This window comes from Mastomys coucha, unplaced genomic scaffold (assembly GCF_008632895.1).
Source record: "Mastomys coucha isolate ucsf_1 unplaced genomic scaffold, UCSF_Mcou_1 pScaffold13, whole genome shotgun sequence".
Lineage (NCBI taxonomy): Eukaryota > Metazoa > Chordata > Mammalia > Rodentia > Muridae > Mastomys > Mastomys coucha.
In genome coordinates this window covers 39453467-39476314 of record NW_022196895.1, presented here as the reverse complement: position 1 = coordinate 39476314, position 22848 = coordinate 39453467, and the positions used below count along the sequence as shown (strand labels likewise).

At 41.7% G+C, this 22848-nt stretch overlaps 1 protein-coding gene across 1 annotated transcript in view; it reads left to right on the top strand.

The window, feature by feature from the left end:
* The first annotated feature begins 5726 nt into the window (after positions 1-5726).
* Dpysl3 (dihydropyrimidinase like 3) overlaps positions 5727-22848 on the top strand; it is a 112604-nt gene continuing 95482 nt past the window's right edge. Inside the window, exon 1 of the mRNA XM_031365587.1 lies at positions 5727-6155. Within this exon, the coding sequence (XP_031221447.1) occupies positions 5778-6155 (378 nt within the window). The 5' untranslated portion in view covers positions 5727-5777. The remainder of the gene's footprint in view (positions 6156-22848) is intronic.

Sequence of the window (22848 nt, the reverse complement as noted above, 5' to 3'; positions counted from 1 at the left end):
ATGGAGGTATATGGAAGAACGTGATGATTTTCATTATCTATCCTAAGCATACAGTGTTTTTGATTTTCCTCCAGAAGATTCTGCAAAGCTAAAGCCATACAACGTGGTTAGTGTAAACTTTGTTCATTAACTGTGTGTCTGACACTGGTAAAAATAAGGAATTGATCTTTAGTGCTTACTGCACATCAGGAGGAATGGCAAGCATTTTGTAAACACTGCCTCATTTCTATTTAGTGTTCCTAGAAAATAAAAACTCTTTTTTTACTTCTTTGTCCGTAAAAAAATGGAAAGATGATATAGTTTCAAACTGTTATCACCAAAGAAGATGGGTTATATTTAGAAATAGCCAAATTCACTGTCAAACTCTTGCAGCTGCTACTGTCCCCTGGAGCTGCCCACTGCTAGCTATGGTTAACTGAACCATCCTCTTCATCCTTGCTGTCAGCTGTGAGCCCTTGGGCTGGATCTCTTTTGAGCTGTTTGTACAAGCAGTTTCAAAAACAGCAAGAACCTTTTATACTCTGACCACAAAAGAGAAAGAATTTGGCTCTAAGGTTCCCTGTTTGCTTAAAGTGTTGCAGGATACAAGCCTAAGCATTCAGGAAGCTGAGGCAGGAGGGTCACAAGTTCAAGGCCAGCCTGAGATAAATAACATGATCTTACATACACCCCTTTCAAAAAAAAAGCAAGAATCTCCCCCAAAGAAATATTCCAGCATTTTTTTATGCCAGGGTTGTGACTCTGACACCATAATAACACTAGCAACATGTCCTCTCCATCCAGAGGGAGGATGGGGAAGCTTCCAGAGGTGAGAGCTTTATCTGAAACTATACAGGTTCCAACATCTTGTCTGAGACATAGATCACTCAGTTTTTCATCTATGATGTCGAGATAGAATGGCTGTATGGGAGACACTCAGGCTTTTGCATGAAAAAGAACACTCGTGATAGAAGCCAGGGCACACTTTGGGCTTAGCAATGGACAAACCAGCAAGGAGATTGCCATAGTGAGCATAGCCAACTTTAATATATCTGATTAATTTGTTTAAGTTGCAAGACCATCTCTCCTGTAGCTCGGGACTATGCTCTTTCATGCCACCTCCTTTCAATTCCCTGTAACTCTTGTGCTTGTACTTTATTGTTTTTTCCAGTCTCATTTGCTCCTTACATCTAGTTGTACTTTAGAGTTCATTTTACCATTCTACAATAAAAACTCAGTAAAACTAAAAAAAATAAGTTTACTGTTGACTAAATGCAAGCGATGTGACAGTCTAATTTTCCCTTGGTTTTTGAGCATGCACCCACAGCCTTAGTGAGTGTTAAATTTTATAACCTTGCCTTTTTCTTCTTATACCAACACGGTACACTTTGTTTTTATGTAGAATGCATTCTGTGTTTCCTTGCAGAGATTTCCTGGTGCTTACTTACCATTGCTGACTCCTGAAGCACTCGTGCCTTCTGCTGATCTATGGGTAATAGAAGATGCCTCCGGAAGACATTTCTCTGAAGTCATAATCGGATATGCTATGGACTTTTATCACAAGTCATCCCAATGCAAAGTGGCATGGGATTTACTGCAGTTACAGGAAATGCAAATTTGATCTGGTGTGACAAGTTTAAAGCTCTATTCAGCTGCTGGTGTTATGGAAGTAGTTCACTGTTTTGAGGGTCATTTTGAGTAACTACTTTCCTGGGCACTGTAGGTTAAGTGCCTGCAGACCTAGTGCTGTTCTTGTGTGTGATCATCATATTTATCATCTTACTGAAAAGATATATGACACAAATGCCATGTGGTTCTGAGGCTAACATATCTAAGTGATAGGGCGGTTCTTTGTATGAGACCTTGTCTCAAAATTAACATCCATCCAGGAACAAGGCAGGCACTAGTTGGGTTGTTGTCTGACACCTGACTTTTGCTCGTCCTGATTGTGATTTCTCTGATTCTTTTTGTTTTTTTTTTGTTGTTGTTGTTTTTGTTTTTGTTTTGTTTTTATTTTTGTTTTTTGGGACAGGGTTTCTCTGTATAGCCCTGGATGTCGTGGAACTCACTCTGTAGACCAAGCTGGCCTCGAACTCAGAAATTCACCTGTCTCTGCCTCCCAAGTGCTGGGATTAAAGGAGTGCGCCACCATTGCCCAGCGATTCTCCCTGATTCTTATGAGGGAGATCTACCCCAGAATGATGCTGAAGAACAATCAGCCAGTAGAATGTCTGCGTTCCAGTTTGAAGTGCTGCCTTTGAAAAGTGCTTCACTTTTTCCTGCTTGTTATAAAAGGTGGAATGATAAAAAAAAAATCAAATCATAATGGGCGATGTCAATACATATGAGATTTTTAGCATGATGGATTTCCCAGAAGCTGAAACCTTCCATAAACTTGTGGGGTAAGAGACTCAGATATGTAGGAGAGACACAAAACCGGTGGAACATGACATGTGCCTAAGGCCACATACTTGCAGAACTGCAGTCAGATCAGCCACTCTTCTTTCAATCGTTCAGATAATACACTGCTTTGTTTGTTTGCTTAAGCACATGTGTGTATGTGTACACAGTGGTTGACTTTGACAGAAGGAGATGAAGGAACTTGCAGCCCCACAGAAGGAACAGCAATATGAACCAACCAGTACCCCCAGAGCTCCCAGGGACTAAACCACCAACCTAAGAGTATACATGGAGGGAACCATGGATGTATCTATATATGTAGCAGAGGGTGACCTTGTTGGACATCAATGGGAGGAGAGGTCCTTGGTCCTGAGAAGGCTGATGCTCCAGTGTAGGGGAATGCCAGGACAGAGCAGTGGGAGTGGATGGGTTGGTGAGTGGGGGTGGGAGGGTGTGGGGGAGTGGGGAGGTGGGATAGGGGGTTTTCAGAGGGGAAACCAGGAAAGGGGATAACATTTGAAATGTAAATAAAGAAAATATCTAATAAAAATATAAAGATAGAATCAGGTAAAGAACGAGAAATACAATGTTTGGTTAACAAATGTTATTATTGGGTGTGCACATTACATTATGAAGAGCAATGACAGAACAGAAGTATAAAAAGGAGAGTGTTGTCAGGCAGTGGTGGTGGCACATACCTTTAGTCCCAGCATTCAGGAGGCAGAAGCAGGCAGTCCGAGTTCAAGACTGGTCTGGTCTACAAAATGAGTTCCAGGACAGCCTAGACTACATGTCTGGAAAAAAGAAGAGGGTGCAAAGGGTGCTCATGCAACTGCACAATCTGCTGCGCATGCCTAGGAGTGGCGCATACATAGGAGCAGCGCATGCCTAGGAGCAGCAAGAGGTGAAGGCTTGCAAGTGTGCATCTACATCAGAATGTAGTCCCTGTCAAAGAAAGCGGTAAACACTTTGTATACAACTTGCTACAAGTTAGGACTTCATCAAAACCTGAGCATTTGCTCAGAAACTTTTGTTTACAAAAGGAAATAAAGATAGCAGGCCTGCAGAACCTATTAATGTCACTGGACATGTTGCCAAAAATGTTTTTAGTACAGAGCCTAGCCCTATAAATTTCTAGTAGATTCTTCAGAATTCTATGGTTACCTGTCTCCATTTATTTCCCTTCACTAAAACTGGGTTTCACAGAGTAGAGGGCCTGCAAGAGTGCCCAGAGCAAGGCTTTAGAACCTGAAGGTATAAAATGTAATGGAAAATGTCACAAGGGAACAAGTTACTCTTGTAGTAGTAACCAAGAAGATGCCAAAAAGTATCAGGTGCTCAGAGCACCGTTTAAGAGATAATGCATCATTTTCAGAGTGCACGGGGTATTTAGCAAGTATCTTTTCTATTCCCTTGTGCATAGATAGGTATGGCTTACATTAACACATCTGTCTTTGCTTTTAATTCGAGCCAACTTTCATTCCCAATCCTGCGGGACTGCCAGACTCTTGCTTGCCATTGAGGCTCCTTATTGTCATGGTTCCTAGAGTTATACTCCACTCTGAACTTGGCAGCACAGATGCTTTTGAAGGTCACTGGTGTCCACAAAGAAGCCTGCTGCATACCCACAAACACTGAGTCAGCCTATACGAAATGGTCACAGGAGCCCAAAAGTGTCCCACGATGCTGTTGTCATTTTTAATGTCCCCTTTAAAAGGGGATTCATGGAGCATCTGTTGGTAAGCTAAATAAACCAAACTTCTGCCTTTTGGGGGTTTGGGAGAGGTGGAAGGAAATGAGCTCAGAGAGTAAAGTTAGGTATGTAGTATAGTGCAGCTTATGTTGGGCCTACAAGGAAGGCTTCAGGCATGGGGAAGACAGACCCCATCTGCTTGTATAACTGTTCTTCTAGGATTCCTTGAAGAGTAGAAAGATGTTTGATTAGTGTCAGTTCTGAGAGGGACCCGGTTAAATCGGGATACTGTTCGTTCTTGGCTTAGGCTGTGTGTCCAGGTGCAAAGTGAACTCTATAGTTGGTGGTTTCTGTTTCACATAGCAAGACCCAGGTTAGAGTCTATGTAGGTGGATGTGAAGGAAAGGCTATGAGCACATATCCACACTTAGGTAAAGCCTCTGTGTATAGGAAACATGGACTGCAAGCCTTTGCTTGGGTATCTTTCTTTCTCTCTTTCTTTCTTTCTTCCTTTCTCTCTCTCTCTCTCTCTCTCTCTCTCTCTCTCTCTCTCTCTCTCTCTCTCTCTCTCTCTCTCTCTCTCTCTCTCTTCTTCCTGAGGTAAATCTAGGCTTGTGTTCTACCTAAGTATGGGATTCTTAGAGGTGAATGTTGGCTTCAGTCACTCTATGAGGTATAAGCCTGTGGTTTGTTTGATGAGCAAGACAATATCGAAAACACTTTGCAAGAAAAAAAAATCTGGGAATGTATTCTTGTCTGTGATTCAATGTAATTGTGTCTGAGGTGAATTGAAGTTGGGTAAAAAAGCAAAGTCTGGGGTGGCCTAGGTGAGTTAAGTGTGGGTTTTGGTGAGATAATCACACAATTACTTTTGTAATTCCCGTGGGTTTTGGTGAGATAATCACACAATTACTTTTGTAATTCCCGGTGAAGTGGGAGGATTTCCTCTCTCCCCAGAGCGTGCATGCATGTACGCATATTTGTGCGCGTGCTTGTGTTGAGGGTTTATATGTAGCGCACTTCAGGAACTTGTTATGTGAACGTGAAGGTTCATGGGGCAGATTCTGGAATAGGGTGTAATTTTGAGCTTGGATGAGGCAGTATAGGCTGTGATTAGGGCCAGGAGTCTGGTAAATTTGAGTTGTTAACTTCAACATCTTGGGCAGTTTGCTTTGTGTCCACAAGAGGATCAAAAAGTAAAGTGTGTGTGTGTGTGTGTGTGTGTGTGTGTGTGTGTGTGTGTGTGTGTGTGTAAGCGGGAGTTCAAACAGATACACAGAGTTCGTGTTCCACTGTGTGCCCAAATTTTTCAGTTTAATTATTTCTAACACATCTGAATTGTATCTAAGTATGAATCGAATGCCCAGAGCTGGAGTAACCAGTAAGCCTATGTTCACCCATACATGAGAGCGTGACAAGTTTGGATTTGGACCTGGGACAGGGGCTGAGGCTACAGTAGGGATGGGGGTGGCCGAGGAGTTGCGGCTGGAGCGGGCGGGCGGTCCCGGGGGCGATCGGAGCCGGGGCTGCGGCTCACTAGCTTGGCTAGTGGGGGACAGGCAGGAACCGGAGCAGCACTGCCGCCTCTGGCGCGAAGGCTCTGGCGCCTCCTCCCGCCCCATCACTGTGGCTCTGTGCGTGCTGCCGGCCGCTGCTCTCTCCTGCCTCTGAAGAAGAAAGCCCCTGAGCCGCTGTCGCTTGAACCATGGCTTCGGGCCGAAGGGGTTGGGACAGCTCCCACGAGGACGACCTGCCTGTGTACTTGGCCCGGCCGGGCACCACAGATCAAGTCCCACGGCAGAAGTACGGTGGCATGTTCTGCAACGTGGAGGGCGCCTTCGAGAGCAAGACCTTGGATTTCGATGCCCTGAGTGTGGGACAGCGCGGCGCCAAGACTCCCCGGAGCAGCCAGGGCAGCGGCCGCGGCGCGGGGAACCGGCCCGGGGTGGAGGGAGACGCGCGCAGGGGCCCGGGCCGGGAGGAGAGCAGGGAGCCCGCGCCCGAGTCCCCCAAGCCGGCGGGGGTGGAGATCCGGAGCGCCACCGGCAAGGAGGTCTTGCAAAACCTCGGTCCCAAGGACAAGGTAAGGATCCCGGGGTCTTCTCCCCGCTGGCCCTGGGCCCCTACTCAGTCTCAGCCGCCATGGCCTGGGTACAACTTTCTTACTCATACTTTACAAGGAGATGGGCGACTGGGCTGAGAAAAAGGGCATCCTCCACGGGTCCAGGCTCTCACGTGTCCCCAATTGTAGCATCTTCCAGTGCTCACTGCAAGGGTCTCAGGTCTGGGTCTTTATCCAGTCACCCACCTGCACCCTGGCGGGTTTGTTCTGGGTGGGTGTGTCAACCCTAGTCTGGGAGGTTTAGCGATTCCCAGACTTCCTTTATTTCTGATGAACCAACAGCACAATTGTCTCTGTTCCCCTTGGCCCCGGATAAAAACTTAATCCAGGTCACCAGGGCAGAGGGCATACTAATGCTAAGAAAATGGGGTGACTCTCTGACTCTTCTGAAACTTTTGGGTGTGGGGCCACTAAACATCTGAATCTCCGTGCCTCACTTCTGTCGTAGCATGACGCTTTACATCTGTGTTTATTAAGAGTATATTTGTGTACATAGCTTGGCACGAGCCTGGGTCTCAAGGGATGCAGCTGTCTCTGAAAAAAAAAATTACACATTTGAAAATAGACAGGGGTATTAAAAGTGCATATTAAACTAGCACAACTAGCACGAGCTGCCAGCCCCCCGCTGCTCTTACATGTGTCAAAGCTAATTTCTTCTGTGTGTGCTTTAGAGAAACTCACGCTGTACTGAACTGCCCAAGCTTACTATGAAGATTTATGTGTTTATCTCATATTAAAAAAAAAAAAGTCAGAGGCATGATTTAGAAAATTCAGGGTCGGTGCGGATCTGGAGGAGTCAAAGTTCAAATCATAGGGTTTAGGGAGGAGTAGAAGCAGATGACCTCACCCTGGTCCAAGCAATGGCTGTCCAATCCATCCCCCATGTATTACTCCTCACTAATGCCATCATGAATAATATCCTGCACTGGAAATGTCTGCTTCGCCGTGATTACAGTTAATACTCATCCTGCTTTGAGCTGTTTTTCCATTAAAATGCAATGAGGTAGTGAAAGGACAGCTTATCTTTCCATGGCTCGATTTTTGATAGTTTTTTATTTTTTTAAACAAACTTTTAAGTGCTGTTCCTAACCAGGGAAATCAAGACCTGAAGCTAGTCCTGCATAGAGCGATCTTTTGTAAGACAATGTCAGTATGCTTCGGAATTACCCATCTGCTTCATGATCACATCTTCCTCTGAGTATGAGGTCCTGTAGGCCCGGCCCACTAGCCCTTTTAGGAGACGCTTCTGGTGTATAAGAAAGGTTTTGGCAGATTTCTCAACGGAAGAATAGCCCTCTACAGAGAGCTAATTGCTCCTCTACATGTCTAACTTCATGACTCTTAAAATGTTCCTTTCCTGGCGTAGGGGAGAAAGGAGGGAGTGGAAAAGGCCAGACACAATTGCTGTGAGTCAGTGTATTCCCCTTGCTGGAACACCCCTGATGTAAGCCAGATAATATGCTGGGTTTGCAAGATTGAAGCATGGTAACTAGAGAAAGGGAAAATGGTCTTCCTTTAAACCCAGCAATTCTCTCGTTTTTGTTCCCTTTCACAAACTCTATACTTTTTGGCTCTTAATTGAAAAATAATAATATGACTTAGACATCGGCAGGGTTTCTAGAGCTACATGGGTTTTTAAGTTCAGGCTTGCTGTCTGCTTCTTGCAGGCCATGTTATTATCTCTAATTTTCTTTAGTCACACTGTTTTAAGCACACACTCACGCACACACACACACATACACACACACATGCACGCACGCACACACACGTGCACACATGCACACACACGCGCTTACACACACATACACACACATGCACACATATATACACACACGCATGCACGCACACACACGCACACACGCGCGCACACACATGCACACGCACACACACATGCGTGCACACACACTCATGCACACACACATACACACACGCGCACACACACACGCACACACGCACACACACGCGCACACACACACGCACACACACACACGTGCATACACAGGGGTTATCTAGTTCTGTACTTATGGTTATTCCTTTGAGGCTATGCACACACACACACACACACGCACGCACGCATGTGCGCACACACACGTACACACGCGCATACACACACACATGCGCACGCACGTGCACACACACATGCAGGGGTTATCTAGTTCTGTACTTATAGTTATTCCCTTGAGGCTATGGGCTGTGTGTTTGGGCTTATCTCTGGGCCTGGGATGCCTGGCACATTGGAGGTGTTTAAGGCATGTTTGATATTAAAATTCCTTATTTAAAACATCCGTTTTGCTAGACTGGTGCAAAACGACATCTGCACTGGTCTAAGTATCTGCTGTCTACTACTCACTACCTTGTGAAGCAAGTTCTAGACATCTTAGATAGGCCAGCTAACAGATTCACCTACCTATATAGTGTCTGCAGTTTACTCTTAGAAAGGATAAGCATTTCCTTATTCAGAAACATTTAAAAGATTTTAAGTATATGGGTTTAGCTCTCCTGTCTGTCTACAAATGAAATTGGGTAAGGGCATGGTAAGAAGTCCTAAGCCGCCATGGTTTAACAAAACAATAACTTTTTGGCCCCTGACAGTTTTCTACGAGAGTCACAAGGGAAGTTCTGCTCGTCATTGTCCTTCAGCAACCATTCCCACACATCGGCAGTGGGAACACTCTAAGTAGTGCTCCTCATTGTCCTTCAGCGACCATTCCCACACATCAGCAGTGGGAACACTCTAAGTAGTGCTCCTCATTGTCCTTCAGCGACCATTCACACACATCGGCAGTGGGAACAGTCTAAGTAGTGCTCTTCATTGTCCTTCAGTGACCATTCCCACACATCGGCAGTGGGAACACTCTAAGTAGTGCTCCTCATTGTCCTTCAGCGACCATTCCCACACATCGGCAGTGGGAACACTCTAAGTAGTGCTCCTCATTGTCCTTCGGCGACCATTCCCACACATCAGCAGTGGGAACAGTCTAAGGAGTGCTCCTCATTGTCCTTCAGTGACCATTCCCACACATCAGCAGTGGGAACACTCTAAGTAGTGCTCCTCATTGTCCTTCAGTGGACATTCCCACACATCGGTAGTGGGAACAGTCTAAGTTGCACACAGACACAGGAACTCTCTTGCAGAAGTAATGAGTAGGATGGGAGCTCACTTTTCATTGGTTAAAGCAAACTCATGACTTTAGAGGAACTAGAGAAATACGTGCTTAGTACTATACCATAAGTCTGAGAATAACTTCTAAACAACTCCAGAATCTTCCAGAAACTAGGGATGGACTATTGGGGGGAGGGTTAACGCCATCTCTTCACCAAATATATAACTGAAGCCTGTAACGAAGACTCCTTGGGCTCTAGGTTTCTCGTCTACAAAATGATAACACTGACTACTTCGTTTATACTTAGAACTTAGCATATATTATTATATTACTATTCAACTTCATTTATTTTTATATTTTGTAGGCAATCTGTATGTGTGCGTGCACATACACATACACACACACACACACACACACACACACACACACCTGTGCTCTCTCTGTCTGTTTCTGTCTCTTTCTCTGCCTCTGAAGGCTTTCTCTGGGGTCCCTGTTGTATAACTCAGGGTAGGTAGGAACTCATTTTGTAGTCCTTAAACTTGTGATGACCTTCCTGCTTCTGCCTACGGAGTGCCTGGATATAAGTAGCTTATCTTTATTAGTCTCGTTAACCATAGCTTCCTTGCCTTCCTCCTATAGTTTGCATTCCAGGGTTTGTGACTTCTTTCTCAGGCTAGGCTGTACTGTATACATTTTCTTCTGAAAAGACAGTGCCTTGGCTTAAGAGCTGAATCTGGAGCTCCAGATGGGATGCAGCCATAGCAAAGTGCATTAGGCTGCTTAATTTTCTGGATTTACATGCAGCATATGCTTGTGTTGTACAAGATTACAGCTAGTGATTAATTATCTGTGTCTTATTGTCTCCATAGTAAGCTCCTTGTTACTCAAGCTTTCAGAAACTCTTTCTCACAAGCACCTCTGGGGCTGAAATGGACCATTTAATGGTGGTTTGGGTAGATTTAAAAAAAAAAAAAACCCAAAACTATAGAATCTTATTTTCTCCCTTGCAGATTTTCCAATATCTTAGCTCCCTCCTCTAATTGATCAGTATTTTTCAAGCTGTATTTATGACACAACACTATCAGTTTTGTGCCACCTACAGACATGATAGCAGGTAGCAACTTTTAGACACGTTCTTATATGATGTTATGTTTATTTTTCCAAGAAATGATTGCATACATCAGGAAGTTGAAACAGACACCAAGTAATCCCAATCACCTAGATGATAAGTAGAGAGAAGCAGAGCTCAAAGCCTTGTCTTTTCTGATCAGGGCTTTTTGCAGACAGTGAGCGGCATTATTATTTTAATTTCACCCGCCTAAGCATCACACTAGCTTCTGACATGTCAAGATAATGCCAAGCAAGAACAAATCTTCCATCAACACCACCAAAACCCCTGTCATCCTGGCCCTCGCTCCTTCCTCAGAGAGGCTTCAAGATGAGTCGCTCAACCCAGGAACACAGTTGGTGCAAGATCTTTATTTGTCCACGCCCATCTAAGTCGATGAAAAGATTATTGAAAATTATGCTGATTAAAAAAAAGACACATTTTATCTCTGACATACTAAGTACTACACTCTTCTTAAGGGAATGAGTATATTTAGCAAATTATGAATAGGTTCATTAACAAGTGTTTGGCAGAATAAAAATGTAAAAAAAATCTTTCTACATTATACAGGGAATGCCCAGTTTTTAGTTTCAGCCATCAGGGCAAGCCAATTTTGGGCAAATGGTTATCTTAATAATGTGCTCAAATTTTTCTCATGATAGATACACTGCCAAAGTCTTCCAAAATTGACTAATACTTATAAAATGGCACAAAGTGCACAGGAAAGCAACTTTAAGTAAAAAGTGTGCGTTTTAATCATTTCTTAAGCTGTTTTTTTTTTTTTTCACCCAAATTGTAATGTTCAAAGCAACAAGAAAATTACCGAGAGGAGCAGAGTTATGACACAGAATCTGCAAGAGCAAATGATAACCTCAAAGGCTTTGTCATACAGGGAAACAAAGCCATGGCATTTTGATCGCATGGGTTTGCTAGTGACTCAGTTCCAGGGATCTTGGCTCATTGCTACTTCCCTGGTTTCCATGTGAAGCTCTACTGTGCAAGATGTTTCCCCTATGAAGTCAGCCACGGCTCTATGGGTAGAAGGGAGAATTTGAACAGGATTAGATGTGAACCCTTAACTTTGTCGTCCTGCATTTCAAGTGTTCAAATTTGGGTGGTGTGCCCTTCCTTGCCCTGTAAAAAGGATGGCAGATGGAAATAGAAGCCCACACTTACAGAGGCCTCTTGCTGTCAGAGCCCAAGCCTAGGAGTGCAAATGATTTATATGGGAGTAGTGCTCTAACAAAGGAGAGGGTAGATGTTGCCTAGGGAAAAATGATCTAGCTATCCCAACTGACACACTAGGCTTGAGTCCTATGTCCCTGGATCCAAACCTGAAGTATTTGAAAACTCTTAGCACTCTGGTGAAATTAGACAGTGGGTTTTGAGGAACATGCAAAACATGTCTTCTAAGTGATGCTGCAGTTGGCAGAGTTCCCTCACACTAATGCTCCCTGGAAACCTGGTTTTGCTGACTGCTCTGGTAATGTCTAAGATGGCTGGACTGCTGTCTGTTAGGATTTCCGTCAGCGTCTCCTGGAGCTGATACTGGTCATGATTTATTTCTGCCTGGAGCTGATACTGGTCATGATTTATTTCTGCTTGGTATCACTCTGTAGAAATGCCCCCGTGAGATGAGACAAAACTTATCAGGAGCAGGAAGTTGACTGAGAGAAGTAGGAGCTGAGTCTCCACTTCTGCCTGGCTGGATTAAACATTCTAGATTAAACTTCTAGGAAAATAAGATATATCTCTGATCTCTATGTGTTCTCGTGGTATTTTGAAAGACAGTTCACCTTCATCGGAGAACAATAAAAAGAGGTAGGGAGAACAATCAAAACCGGAAACATTATTAGCTGTCTCAGCTTCCAGCCCCAACCAATTTACTAGCTGTAGCTTTGCCAACTCTCTGAGCCATAGTTTCCTCCTTCCTAAAACGAGAGGGCTGGTCCAGATGGTTATTACGGTAATGGTGCATAAACTTTTCTGATTCTGAAGAAAGGTCTTATTTAAAATATTTGTACATGGTTAATATTCTGTAGACCTGTGAACACATATACTTATATATACAAATAGATGTATATATGTGTATAAACACATTGCATGCAAAATACCATACTTGTAGAGTATGAGAACCTAAATATGCAGGCAAGAATGAGAACTATGAGTGTCCAGTGCAGCAGAGAGGACTCAGTGGATAAAGTGCTTGTTATGCATGTATGAGAACCTGAGTTCAGAATGCAGTAACCACATCAAATCCAGGTGTGGTGACATGTGTCTGTAACTCCAGCACTGGGACACAGTTACAGGAACATTCTAGGGAATCCCTGGCGTGCCAGCTATTCAAAACTGAGATTTCCAGGTTCAAAGAGAAGGCAGTGAGCACTTAAAGAAGATATCTCAAAGTCAAGCCCTGGTTTCCACTGTTGAAATACACACACACACTCACACACACACACACACACACACACACACACACACACACACACCATGGGAGGAAGAGAGGAAGAAAAGAAATATCATAAAGATACAAATATGTTTATTCACAGACAGCTTGTTGAATCCCAGTTATGTAGGTACACAATGAAAAAAACAAAGATGGATTATGCTATGTACTGGAATATATCTACAGTTTCTGTGATTCTGGAGGCTCAGGTAGGAGATTGATTGAGGAGCCTGCAACTCACTTAAACATCACACTAAAGCAGAGTTCAGAAAACAAAGGAATGAAGGGATGGAAGAGAAAAAAGATAAATCGGATAAACAATTAGAAAATATTTTTCAAAAGCATAATGTTCTTAGGAGATCTGGCTCCTCAGAGCAGAGCTCTTGTGAATGAGCAGGATTCGCTGTCTTTATGAAAAGATCCTAAGAGCTGCTTTGGCCTTTCAGCCACACGACAGTGCAAGAAGGTTCCATTTGTAAGCCAAAAACACTTGCCTTTGCCAGATAGGAAATCCCCCTTTAATGCTCCATTTATGTATAAGAAATAAAGTTCTGTTATTTACATGCCACATAGGTGTAGTGTTGTGTTAAAGTAGAGGGATGTGACTAAGCTACTCAAAAGTAAAGAAAATCAAAACAAATGGCAGAAACAACAAAATCCTAACAAATGTTTAGAGTGAAGATAGGTGGAAACACAGAATTTTAATGCGCTTCTGTCCCCATGTACACATGACAATCTTTACTACCATTATCCCACAGGAGTTGTTGTTTCCCACAATTGATAAAGTTATCCTGACACATCATTAGTACCTACAGGTCAGTTCACAGTAGGATTTACTCTTGGTATTATACAGTCCATAGGTTCAGACAAACTGATAGTTTCTCTACCTAAGCATCTTACAGAATAGTTTGACTGCCCTAAAAATTCCTTTGTGCTGTACCTACTTTCCCATGACCTCTTATAACCACTAATCATTGGTTCAGTCTTTGCCTTCCTAGGATTTCAGATACAAGCCATCTCCAAACTCCCTGGGAAAAATAGCTCTAGGATGACCTATATAGTGACATCTATGGGTATTCCAGTCCGATAAGTCTGCTTTCCCTATTCATTGGTAGGAAACTAATGGAATCAGGAAGCTGGTGTAATTAGGATAATACACTATTATCTTTTCCATACAGGCTTTTTTTAAAAGTGAATTATACAAATGTTAGTTTCCTCCATATCTCTTCATGCTTGATAGTTTATTTTTTTTTGGTATTGAATAATATTCCCTTGTTTGGCCATATCATAGATTATTTGTTTCACCACTGGGAGAAGTAAGAGTAGTTACAAAGCTTGAAAATTACATATATTACCAGATTTTGTGAGTACAAACTTTTTTTTCATTTGGGTAAATACCAAGAACTATAATTGATTAATCATTTGACAAGTGTATATTTGGACTGGTGTCAGTTTGCATGCTGTCCAGCAGTAGATAAGACTTTCTGATCCACAGAAAATTGCAATCGCTTTTACAATTATCAGTCTTAGACTTCTAATAAGTATAATGGCATCTTGTCATTTTTAACTTTCAATTCTCCAATGATGTCAGAATTCCATGAAGCATCCTTTCTTCATCATCCATGTTTGTAGACCTTTTGGGGGAAGTCTGTTAAGGTATTTGGTCCAAATTTTAATCACATCATTTGTTTTCCACATTGTTGATTTTAGTAAGTCTTTAGACTTTAAATAATAATCCATCAGATATTTCTTTTGGAAATACTTTCTCCCACTGACTTTCTTCTCTTGCTATTATCATTCAGAGAGCAAACTTCTTAATGCCAACAGATCTCATCTTACCATGTTAGTTCTTCCGTGGGTTGCAAATTTGGTATTGTTTCTACAGCACCATCCGGTTTCTGAGGTCTTCTATGTTTTCTCTTGTGTTAACTTGGACAATTAGAATTTTTCATTTCACATTCATGTCTGCTCTGTTTGAAATGAATTTATATGAATGAAATAAAGATTGTATATATTTTTCATATGGATATTATGTTGTCTTAGCACCACTTATTGAAAAGACACATACACTTTGCTTCTTTGTATTGTCTTTTCCTCTTTGGAACGATCAATTGACGATGTGTTAATCTATTTCTAGGCTACTGATTGAGATCCATTGATCCATGCATTTACTCTTTTGTCAATACCACACTGTCTTGATAACTGTAGTTTTGTACTTTGTTTGAAAGCTCTATAATATCGATTTCTTTAATTTTATCCTTATCATTCAGCATTGTGTTGGTTATTCTGGTCCTTTTTCATTTCCTTATAAACTTTACAGTCATTTTAACATATCCACAAAATGATTGTTGGGAAATTTAGACATGTATTGAGTCTGCAGTTATAAGGTACTGATAATTTGACAATATTGAGTCTTTATATCTATGAAGATGTATGATTTTTCAATTCACTCATCTCTTACTTCATATCTCTTATTATTTTTCTTCCTATACATCTTATATCTATTTTGTTTCTATTACAATATTTTATTTGGGGAGTGCTATTATAAATAATAGTTTTTTATTCAAGCCAACTTTTTCAATAATGCTATATAAGAAAGTAATTTACTCTTGTACATAAATCTTGACTTCTGTATTCTTTATATAATCACTAGTCCTAGGAAGACTTTTTGAGCACCAATTATTTTTTAGTTTCTATACAAATGATTATGTTGCTTGTGGATAGATATAGATTATTTCTGTGGGAATGACTTTTTTCCTGCAACCTGTATTTACAAGTCAGACTTTCAGCCACCCTATAACAAAATCAATATTGTGCTTTGAGATCATTTATAACTATGTACTCATTCTGCTTACATACTTTATACCCAGATATTTAAGATTAATTCTCCTTTAAGAAAAACAATATTATCAATCTTACTATACTTTGGATGCAATATAATTTACTCCTACAAGCTAAGCTGTGTGCATAGCTGTAATTTTTCCATTTCTCCATGGCCCACTTATGCCTTTGACTCATAAAGATGTATGTGTGTGTAAGATGTGGTTACTATACCTAAGTAGTGAGGCCTTGAAAGCAATATACCTCCAAATGTTGAAAGCCACATGTGGTTATGGACTGATAATATTTAGTTATGTTTGCTCTGTGCTGTGTCTATATAGTTATAAAAAATTTTTCTCCTTTCATGAAGCTCCTGTAAAAGATTGATTAAAACAACAGTTCATTACTCTTGGATAAATGATACCAAGGGTTAGTTTCTTATTTTATTGTGGCACCACCTCAGTTTCTTTCTTCCCAATTTGTGTACCTGTATTTCCTTATCTAATTTCATTGTCTGGGGATTCCACTATATTGATTAATTTGACTGGTGAGAGGGTATATTCTCCTATATAACATGCCTAGTTCGTAGTTCCTTGTTAGCTTAATAGAAAGATTTTGTTTTTCTTCCCAATAAGTGTGGTGTTAGCTGTAGTTTTGTTTGTACACAAGTCTTTCTCGGGTTGAGGCTATTCTTCCTCTTTTGTGACTTTCCAGGCTTTTTTTTTTTTTTAAATCATAAATGGTACTAGATTTCATAAATTGCTTTTCATGCACTCACCCATATAATTATGTGATTTTTTTTCTTGTATACACTGCTGTAATTATGTATTACATTGACTGACTTTCAAATGTTAAAGATACCTTGTACGGTTGATGTAATTTTTACTTGATTGTGGTACAGGATTATTATTTATATTTATTACTGGATTTGATTCACTAATTTTTGTTGAAGATTTTCAATTATATCTACAAAAATATTAGATAGTAGTTTTCTTTCTCTCTCTTCCTTTTTTTTTTTATAGTCTATGCCTCTGGCTTTAGTATTATGATAATGTTGGTCATAATGGCACTGGTGTAAGATGAATATTGAAAATGACATACCTAGTAGTTAGTACTGAGATCAATAGGGAAATAGAACTTCATCAAATCCAGGAGGATGTCATAGTATCTAAAACAGAAGGGAAAATTACAGCATCTCTGAGATCCAGAGAAGCTAGTGCAAAGGTAAAGAGAAGTGAGAAAGGAGTGTACAGGTGTCTTTCTGTATTCCAGCTGCCGGGTGAGCATTGTCATTGGCTTCTGAAGCTTTCTAGTGCATTTTATTGATAGAAAGCATCCACTAAGGGTAGATATTACTCAAAGAATGGCGCCAGAGATGGGGCTTAATCTAAGTACACAGGACCCAGGGTCCCACACGCTGTTATTGTAAATGATCTCTAATGCAAGCAGAACCATTTGGTTTATTTCCAAGAAACTAAAGTATTCTAATGAGAACACATGCCATGCCTGTGCTGGGTTAGCGGTGGGCTTAGGAGGGGCTCTTTTCCTCTGGGTAATATTCCCACTCCCTAGCACTTAGATTGCAATAAAGAAAACCAAGGAAATGGAAAGCTGTGTGATAAATGGATATGGCTGGAAAAGAAAAATGGAAGTGATGAGTGACAATATATCATAAGTTCATTAGGGATAAAGTTTTCTTCTATACACTACCAAAGAGGGAGTTATAAAGTCAATTTGTGGTACACTATAAATATTTTTCAGTGAGACTTCAGAACAAGGAGTGGGAGTAGAGAATTTGAATTGGGTATGAGGGGTTGTAAATGAAGATAGTGCATCCAATATTACATGTTATACGCTAAGACTGTAAACAGATGATGCCTCTCATTTGTGTGGAAGAGACGTCTGTGAACTTTCCCCATAAAAACCAGACAGTAAGTATTCAAGCCTTTATAAACTATAATATATTTGCTCAACTTTTCAATTGTATTTAGTAAAAATATCCATAAACAACAAGTACACACACGTGTACACACACACACACAAACTATATGCCAATGTTTTATTCACAAAAAGTGGTTTATGAATTGTTTATCAATCTGCTATATTTCTCTTGATTATAAGAAACAAGTTAATAATCTCTCTCTCTCTCACTCTCTCTCTCTCTTTCTCTCTCTCTCTCTCTCTCTCTCTCTCTCTCTCTCTCTCTCTCTGTGTGTGTGTGTGTGTGTGTGTGTGTGTGTGTGCGCGCGCGCATGCGCGTGTTTTGTCCACACATGCAAAGAACAAAACCAACCTTAACAAATTTTCAAAGAAAAGATTTAGACCTCTTTAAGGGCTTGAACCTGTTTACCTGTGTTCTCCTGTATCTGGAGAATATCATCCTAGGTGAGGTAACCCAATCACAAAAGAACACACATGGTATGCACTCTCTGATAAGTGAATATTAGCCCAAAAGATTGGAATACACAAAGTACAATCCACCAACCACAAGAAACTAAAGAAGAAGGAAGACCAAAGAGTGGATACTTTATCCTTTCTTAAAAGGGGGAACAAAATACCCATGGAAGGAGTTGTGGAAACAAACTATGGAGCAGAGACTGAAGGAAGGACAATCCAGAGACTGCTCCACCTGGGAATCCTTCCCATATTCCATCATCAAATCCAGACACTATTGTGGATGCCAGAAAGTGCTGGCTGACAGGAGCCTGATATAGCTGTCTCTGACAGTACTCGACTAATACAGAAGTAGAGGCTCACGGCCATCCATTGGACTGAATACAGGGTCCCCAATGAAGGAGCTAGAGAAAGGACCCAAGGAACTGAAGGGTTTGCAGCCCTTTAGGATGAACAACAATATGAACTAACTAGTACCCTCAGAGCTCCCAGGGGCTAAACCGCCAACCGAAGAGTACACATGGTGGGACTAATGGCTCCAGCAGCGTATGTAGCAGAGGATGGCCAAGTCAGTTGGAGAGGCCCTTGGCCCTGTGAAGGTTCTATGCCCCAGTGTAGGGGAATGCCAGGGCCAGGAAGTGGGAAAGGATGGGTTGGTGAGTAGGGGGAGAGGGGAGGGAACAGGGTTTTTATTTTATTTTAATTTATTTTTTTTTCTGCAGGGAAACTGGGAAAAGAGGTATAATATGACATGTAAATAAAGAAAATATCTAATAAAAAAAAGAAAAGATTTAGATCTTTAGGGTAAACACTGAAACTGAGCAAGAAAATTTGAAAAGCACTTATTCACCTTTCAGATACCCGAGATTGGAGGAGTAAATTGAAAAATAAATACAAACCTAGAATTGAAGAGGGGAAATGCAAGACATTCAGAGAATGCAGATTGATGAAGTGAAACTAAGTTTGATGAGAAACAAAGACGGGAGAAGGGGGGAGGTGAGGAGGACGATCTGTAGCACAGAGGGAACGAAACAAATGAAGGAAGCCCGAGTGATTAGGAAGGACAAAGCTTTGCCAGCCTTGCTAGGAAGGGGAGAGGTGGGAAGGCTATAAATATCCGTGGCTGCATGGAGAAGAGGATCATGGGAAGAAACTCTCTTGGAGTTGTGAACACTATATGATATCATGAAGTGGTCGGTGACAAAGGGTAGGCTCACTCACACCTAAGAGTTTGGGAAGGTGAAATAACGGCTTACTCGCTGCGCGTGGTTCAGACGTTATAGGGTCTCCTTGGGAGAGTGAGCTGCTTAGCTGTTAGAAGATGTGTGCCGACTCTTCAGTCAATTTGTCCTAGATCAGAAATTCAGCTGGAGACGAGGCTGACCCCTGGAAATACTCCGTGCGAACAGACGGTCTCGCTTTTCCTCTGGCCTGCTTGTGGGCTCATCAGGTTTTACTGAGCGCTTGTCCTTTGCGCCTGCGTGGGTCATTTGCCAGTCTATGAGGTTCTTCAAGAGACTTGCTAGTTGATGGCGCATTCATACAAGAAGACTCAGAGGAGCCCTGGGTGCACTTCAGGTCACAAGAGGGGCAAGGCTGAAGACTGACAACTGCAGAAAGATAGACACCACGAAGAAGATTCTCCTGTGGGTTCTCGACCAGAAGCAATTTTAAACTTTAGTCTAAAAGTTCAGTTCTGCTCTCTCATTTTACATGTAGATGAAATAAAATCACAGTAGGGGAATAAGGATGAAAATAAAAATAAGTGCTTATTATTATATAAGAACACTCTGTATTTTTGTTGTGATAAAATACATAAAGCACCTAGTTTACCTTTGAGTGATACAGCATGTAAGATTGTACAATCATGACAAATAGTTCTAGAAGTTTCTAATTATCCCCAAAAGAAAGCTTCTGCATTCTCTCTTCCTTCTAGCCTCCAACACCAACTATAATGCTTTCTCTTGCTGTGAATTTAATTATCCTGGGTATTTTGCATTAATGGATTGAATGATATGTATGCTTTTGTTTTCTTTCTTTCATTTTATGTATTATTTTCACAATTAGTTTATATTCTGTGATAAATCAGTATCTGTTGGGGGAGGGGCCTGGATCATGTCCTACCATAGGGGTATGACAGAGTATTTATCCACTGTGGACACTGGGCTCTTTCCACATTTTACTTGTTGGGAATAGCCCTGTTTCAGGCACTTTGTAAAGTTCTGTTTATTTGTTAATTTAATTTAGTTGTATCCATGCACAGTCTCAGAGGGAACCACCATAGTTATCCCGCTTCATGTATGAAGGGAGAGACAACAGGTCAATGTCTCCCTCATGATGGAAAGCTTATAGTGAATCAGCTTATACAACTAATAGGAATTACCTACAGAAGGTGGAACTTTGACCTACATTTCCTTCTTCTTGGTGAATGCTCTTTCCAGTCTCTCCCAGCTAATTCTGTAGTGAGACATGTCACGCGCCGCTTGTTGCCTTCTGCAAGGTCCACTCCAGTCATATATATTTTGTGTATTTGCTATATATTACTTTAGTCAAATCCCTTTGTTGAATCATGCAAGGAAACAGAGAAGACCTGGAGATTGTATTTGAAGAAGTCACTATGTATTTTAGTAATAAATATGCAGCATAACTGAAAATTTCTGTAACAAAATTCTGAGTAAAATTGAAAGCATTTTTAACAAGCCGAGTGGAACGTAACAAAGTTTCATTAATATATTTCTGAGTAGAAAGATAGTGGGCACCGTTTTTGCTCCTATTTCTTGTTTGTCCATATTCTCTACAATGCCTTGGGTTACACTTCCAACTGAATAAAAGCAGTGTAGGGCTAAGGAGATGGCTCCGAGGGTAAAGCCCTTGCTCTGGTAGCCTGAGAGCTGAGTTTCAATACTCATGCCTGGGCACCATTATAAGACTGGGTGTGCTCACACCTACCTGTGACCCCAGCACTGAGGCAGAGGTGGAGGAAGGAGGGTCACAGAGGCTTTACTGGACTCAGCAAAGTTCTGGGTGCAGTGAGATAGGGAGACCCTGTCTCACACTCTCACATACACACATGTACACACACACACACACACACACACACACACACACGCGCGAGTGCAGGGAGAGACAGAGACAGAGACAGAGACACAGACCAAAATAATATCACTAAATTAATTTAGATTAAAAAGCAATAAACTTCTTTTTAGAAAGAAAAAGAGGCACAGGGGCTAGAGAGAGGTCTTAGTGGTTAAGAGCACTGCCTGCTCTTCTAGAGGACCCAGGCTCAATTCCCAGCATGCACCTGTAGGGCTCACAACCATCTGTGACTCTAGATCCAGAGATTATAATGCCCTCTTCTGGCATCTTAAGACATTGAATGGATGTGGTACACAGACATTTTCAGGCAAACATTAATGCACATAAAATAGAAATAAATAAATCTATATGAATACAAAGAAGGACCTCTCATTAAACCTCTCATGAGCCACAGTAGGAGATAGGGATCTAAAAATCATTTGCCAGACCCAGAGAAGTGAGGAAGTGTGAAAACCAGTCTGTCCACTGAGATGCGGTCTGTGGTTTGTCTCCTTATCACATCCACATTTGATTTTTTAATGGGTGCTGACCATTCTTCCTCCATAAGTAAGCATTTCCACTTTGCAGCTTGTCCTGCTAATTTGAGAAAATAGTTAACAAACCTTGCCCAATCATGCTCAGGAAGTGGGTGACACTGGAAAAGCGAGACATTCAGTTATTCAACCGATGCAGCTCAGTCCTCTTGACACATACCCAGAAATCCTCAGTTGTTATTTCAGGTTATTGCAGTGAGCACTGGCCCGGGGCCTGCTTCTGTGTATACTGTGGAGCCTCGACAGAGGCCTTGAGAAATAACCCTCCCCTGCAGTGTTTATACAGAAACAATATTAGCTTGTTATTGTTGCTGTTGATAGGAACAATTTTGTGAAAACTATTCATTGTCTCCAAGGCCTTGGTTGATGCTTGGTTCCAAATTTATTTCCCCTTTCAAGTCACATCTCCTTGTTTAATCAGCAGTGATGTGGCTCCACAATAGCTGTAATATTGTCATAATTTCCATAGAAACCGTCTGCAAAGCTACAAACAGAGGCTTCCACCCTCCCTGCAGGCTGAGGTAGGAAGGCCAGATGGGTTATAAGGAAAAAAGGCTCTAAGTGAGCCATAAATCACTTGGTGGGGGAAGAGATGGTGGGAGAGGAAATCACTTTAGGAGAAGAATTTGTGTTTGGTCCTGTCGTAGCCACAGGGAGAAAACCCCCAAAGAAGTGCTCTGGTTAATGGTGTGGGCGGCTCTCCCAGGCTAATGTCTGGAGTAGGTTACTTGCTGGGATCCTGTACTAAGGAAGCTACAGACAAAGGCGCCTTCCTCTGTGGACTCTGATCTCACTGTCCATCAGCCACACGGGAGAGAGCTCTAATGTACTGGTCAGCCAGGTGTGTTTAAAGATAGAGTCGGGTGTTAAGAGCTCACATCTGTCTGAGACAACCTTTCACACGATTGTCTCATCACACCTGCATAGTATCCCTGAGGGCAAGGCGTTCTTATTCCTGTTTTACAGGTGAGGAAACTAGGCGGTTCTCCCTCCCTCTTCTCTAGATCTCCCTGCCCTTTCGACTGTTTTTAGGGCCTCTTTCCCACACCTCCAAAACTGGGTGAGGATCACCTGTGTCTGTGTTCTTGGGTGCATCTGTTTGATAATAACTATAATGTAATATAAATATTAGCTAACTTTCCTCCACTAGCCT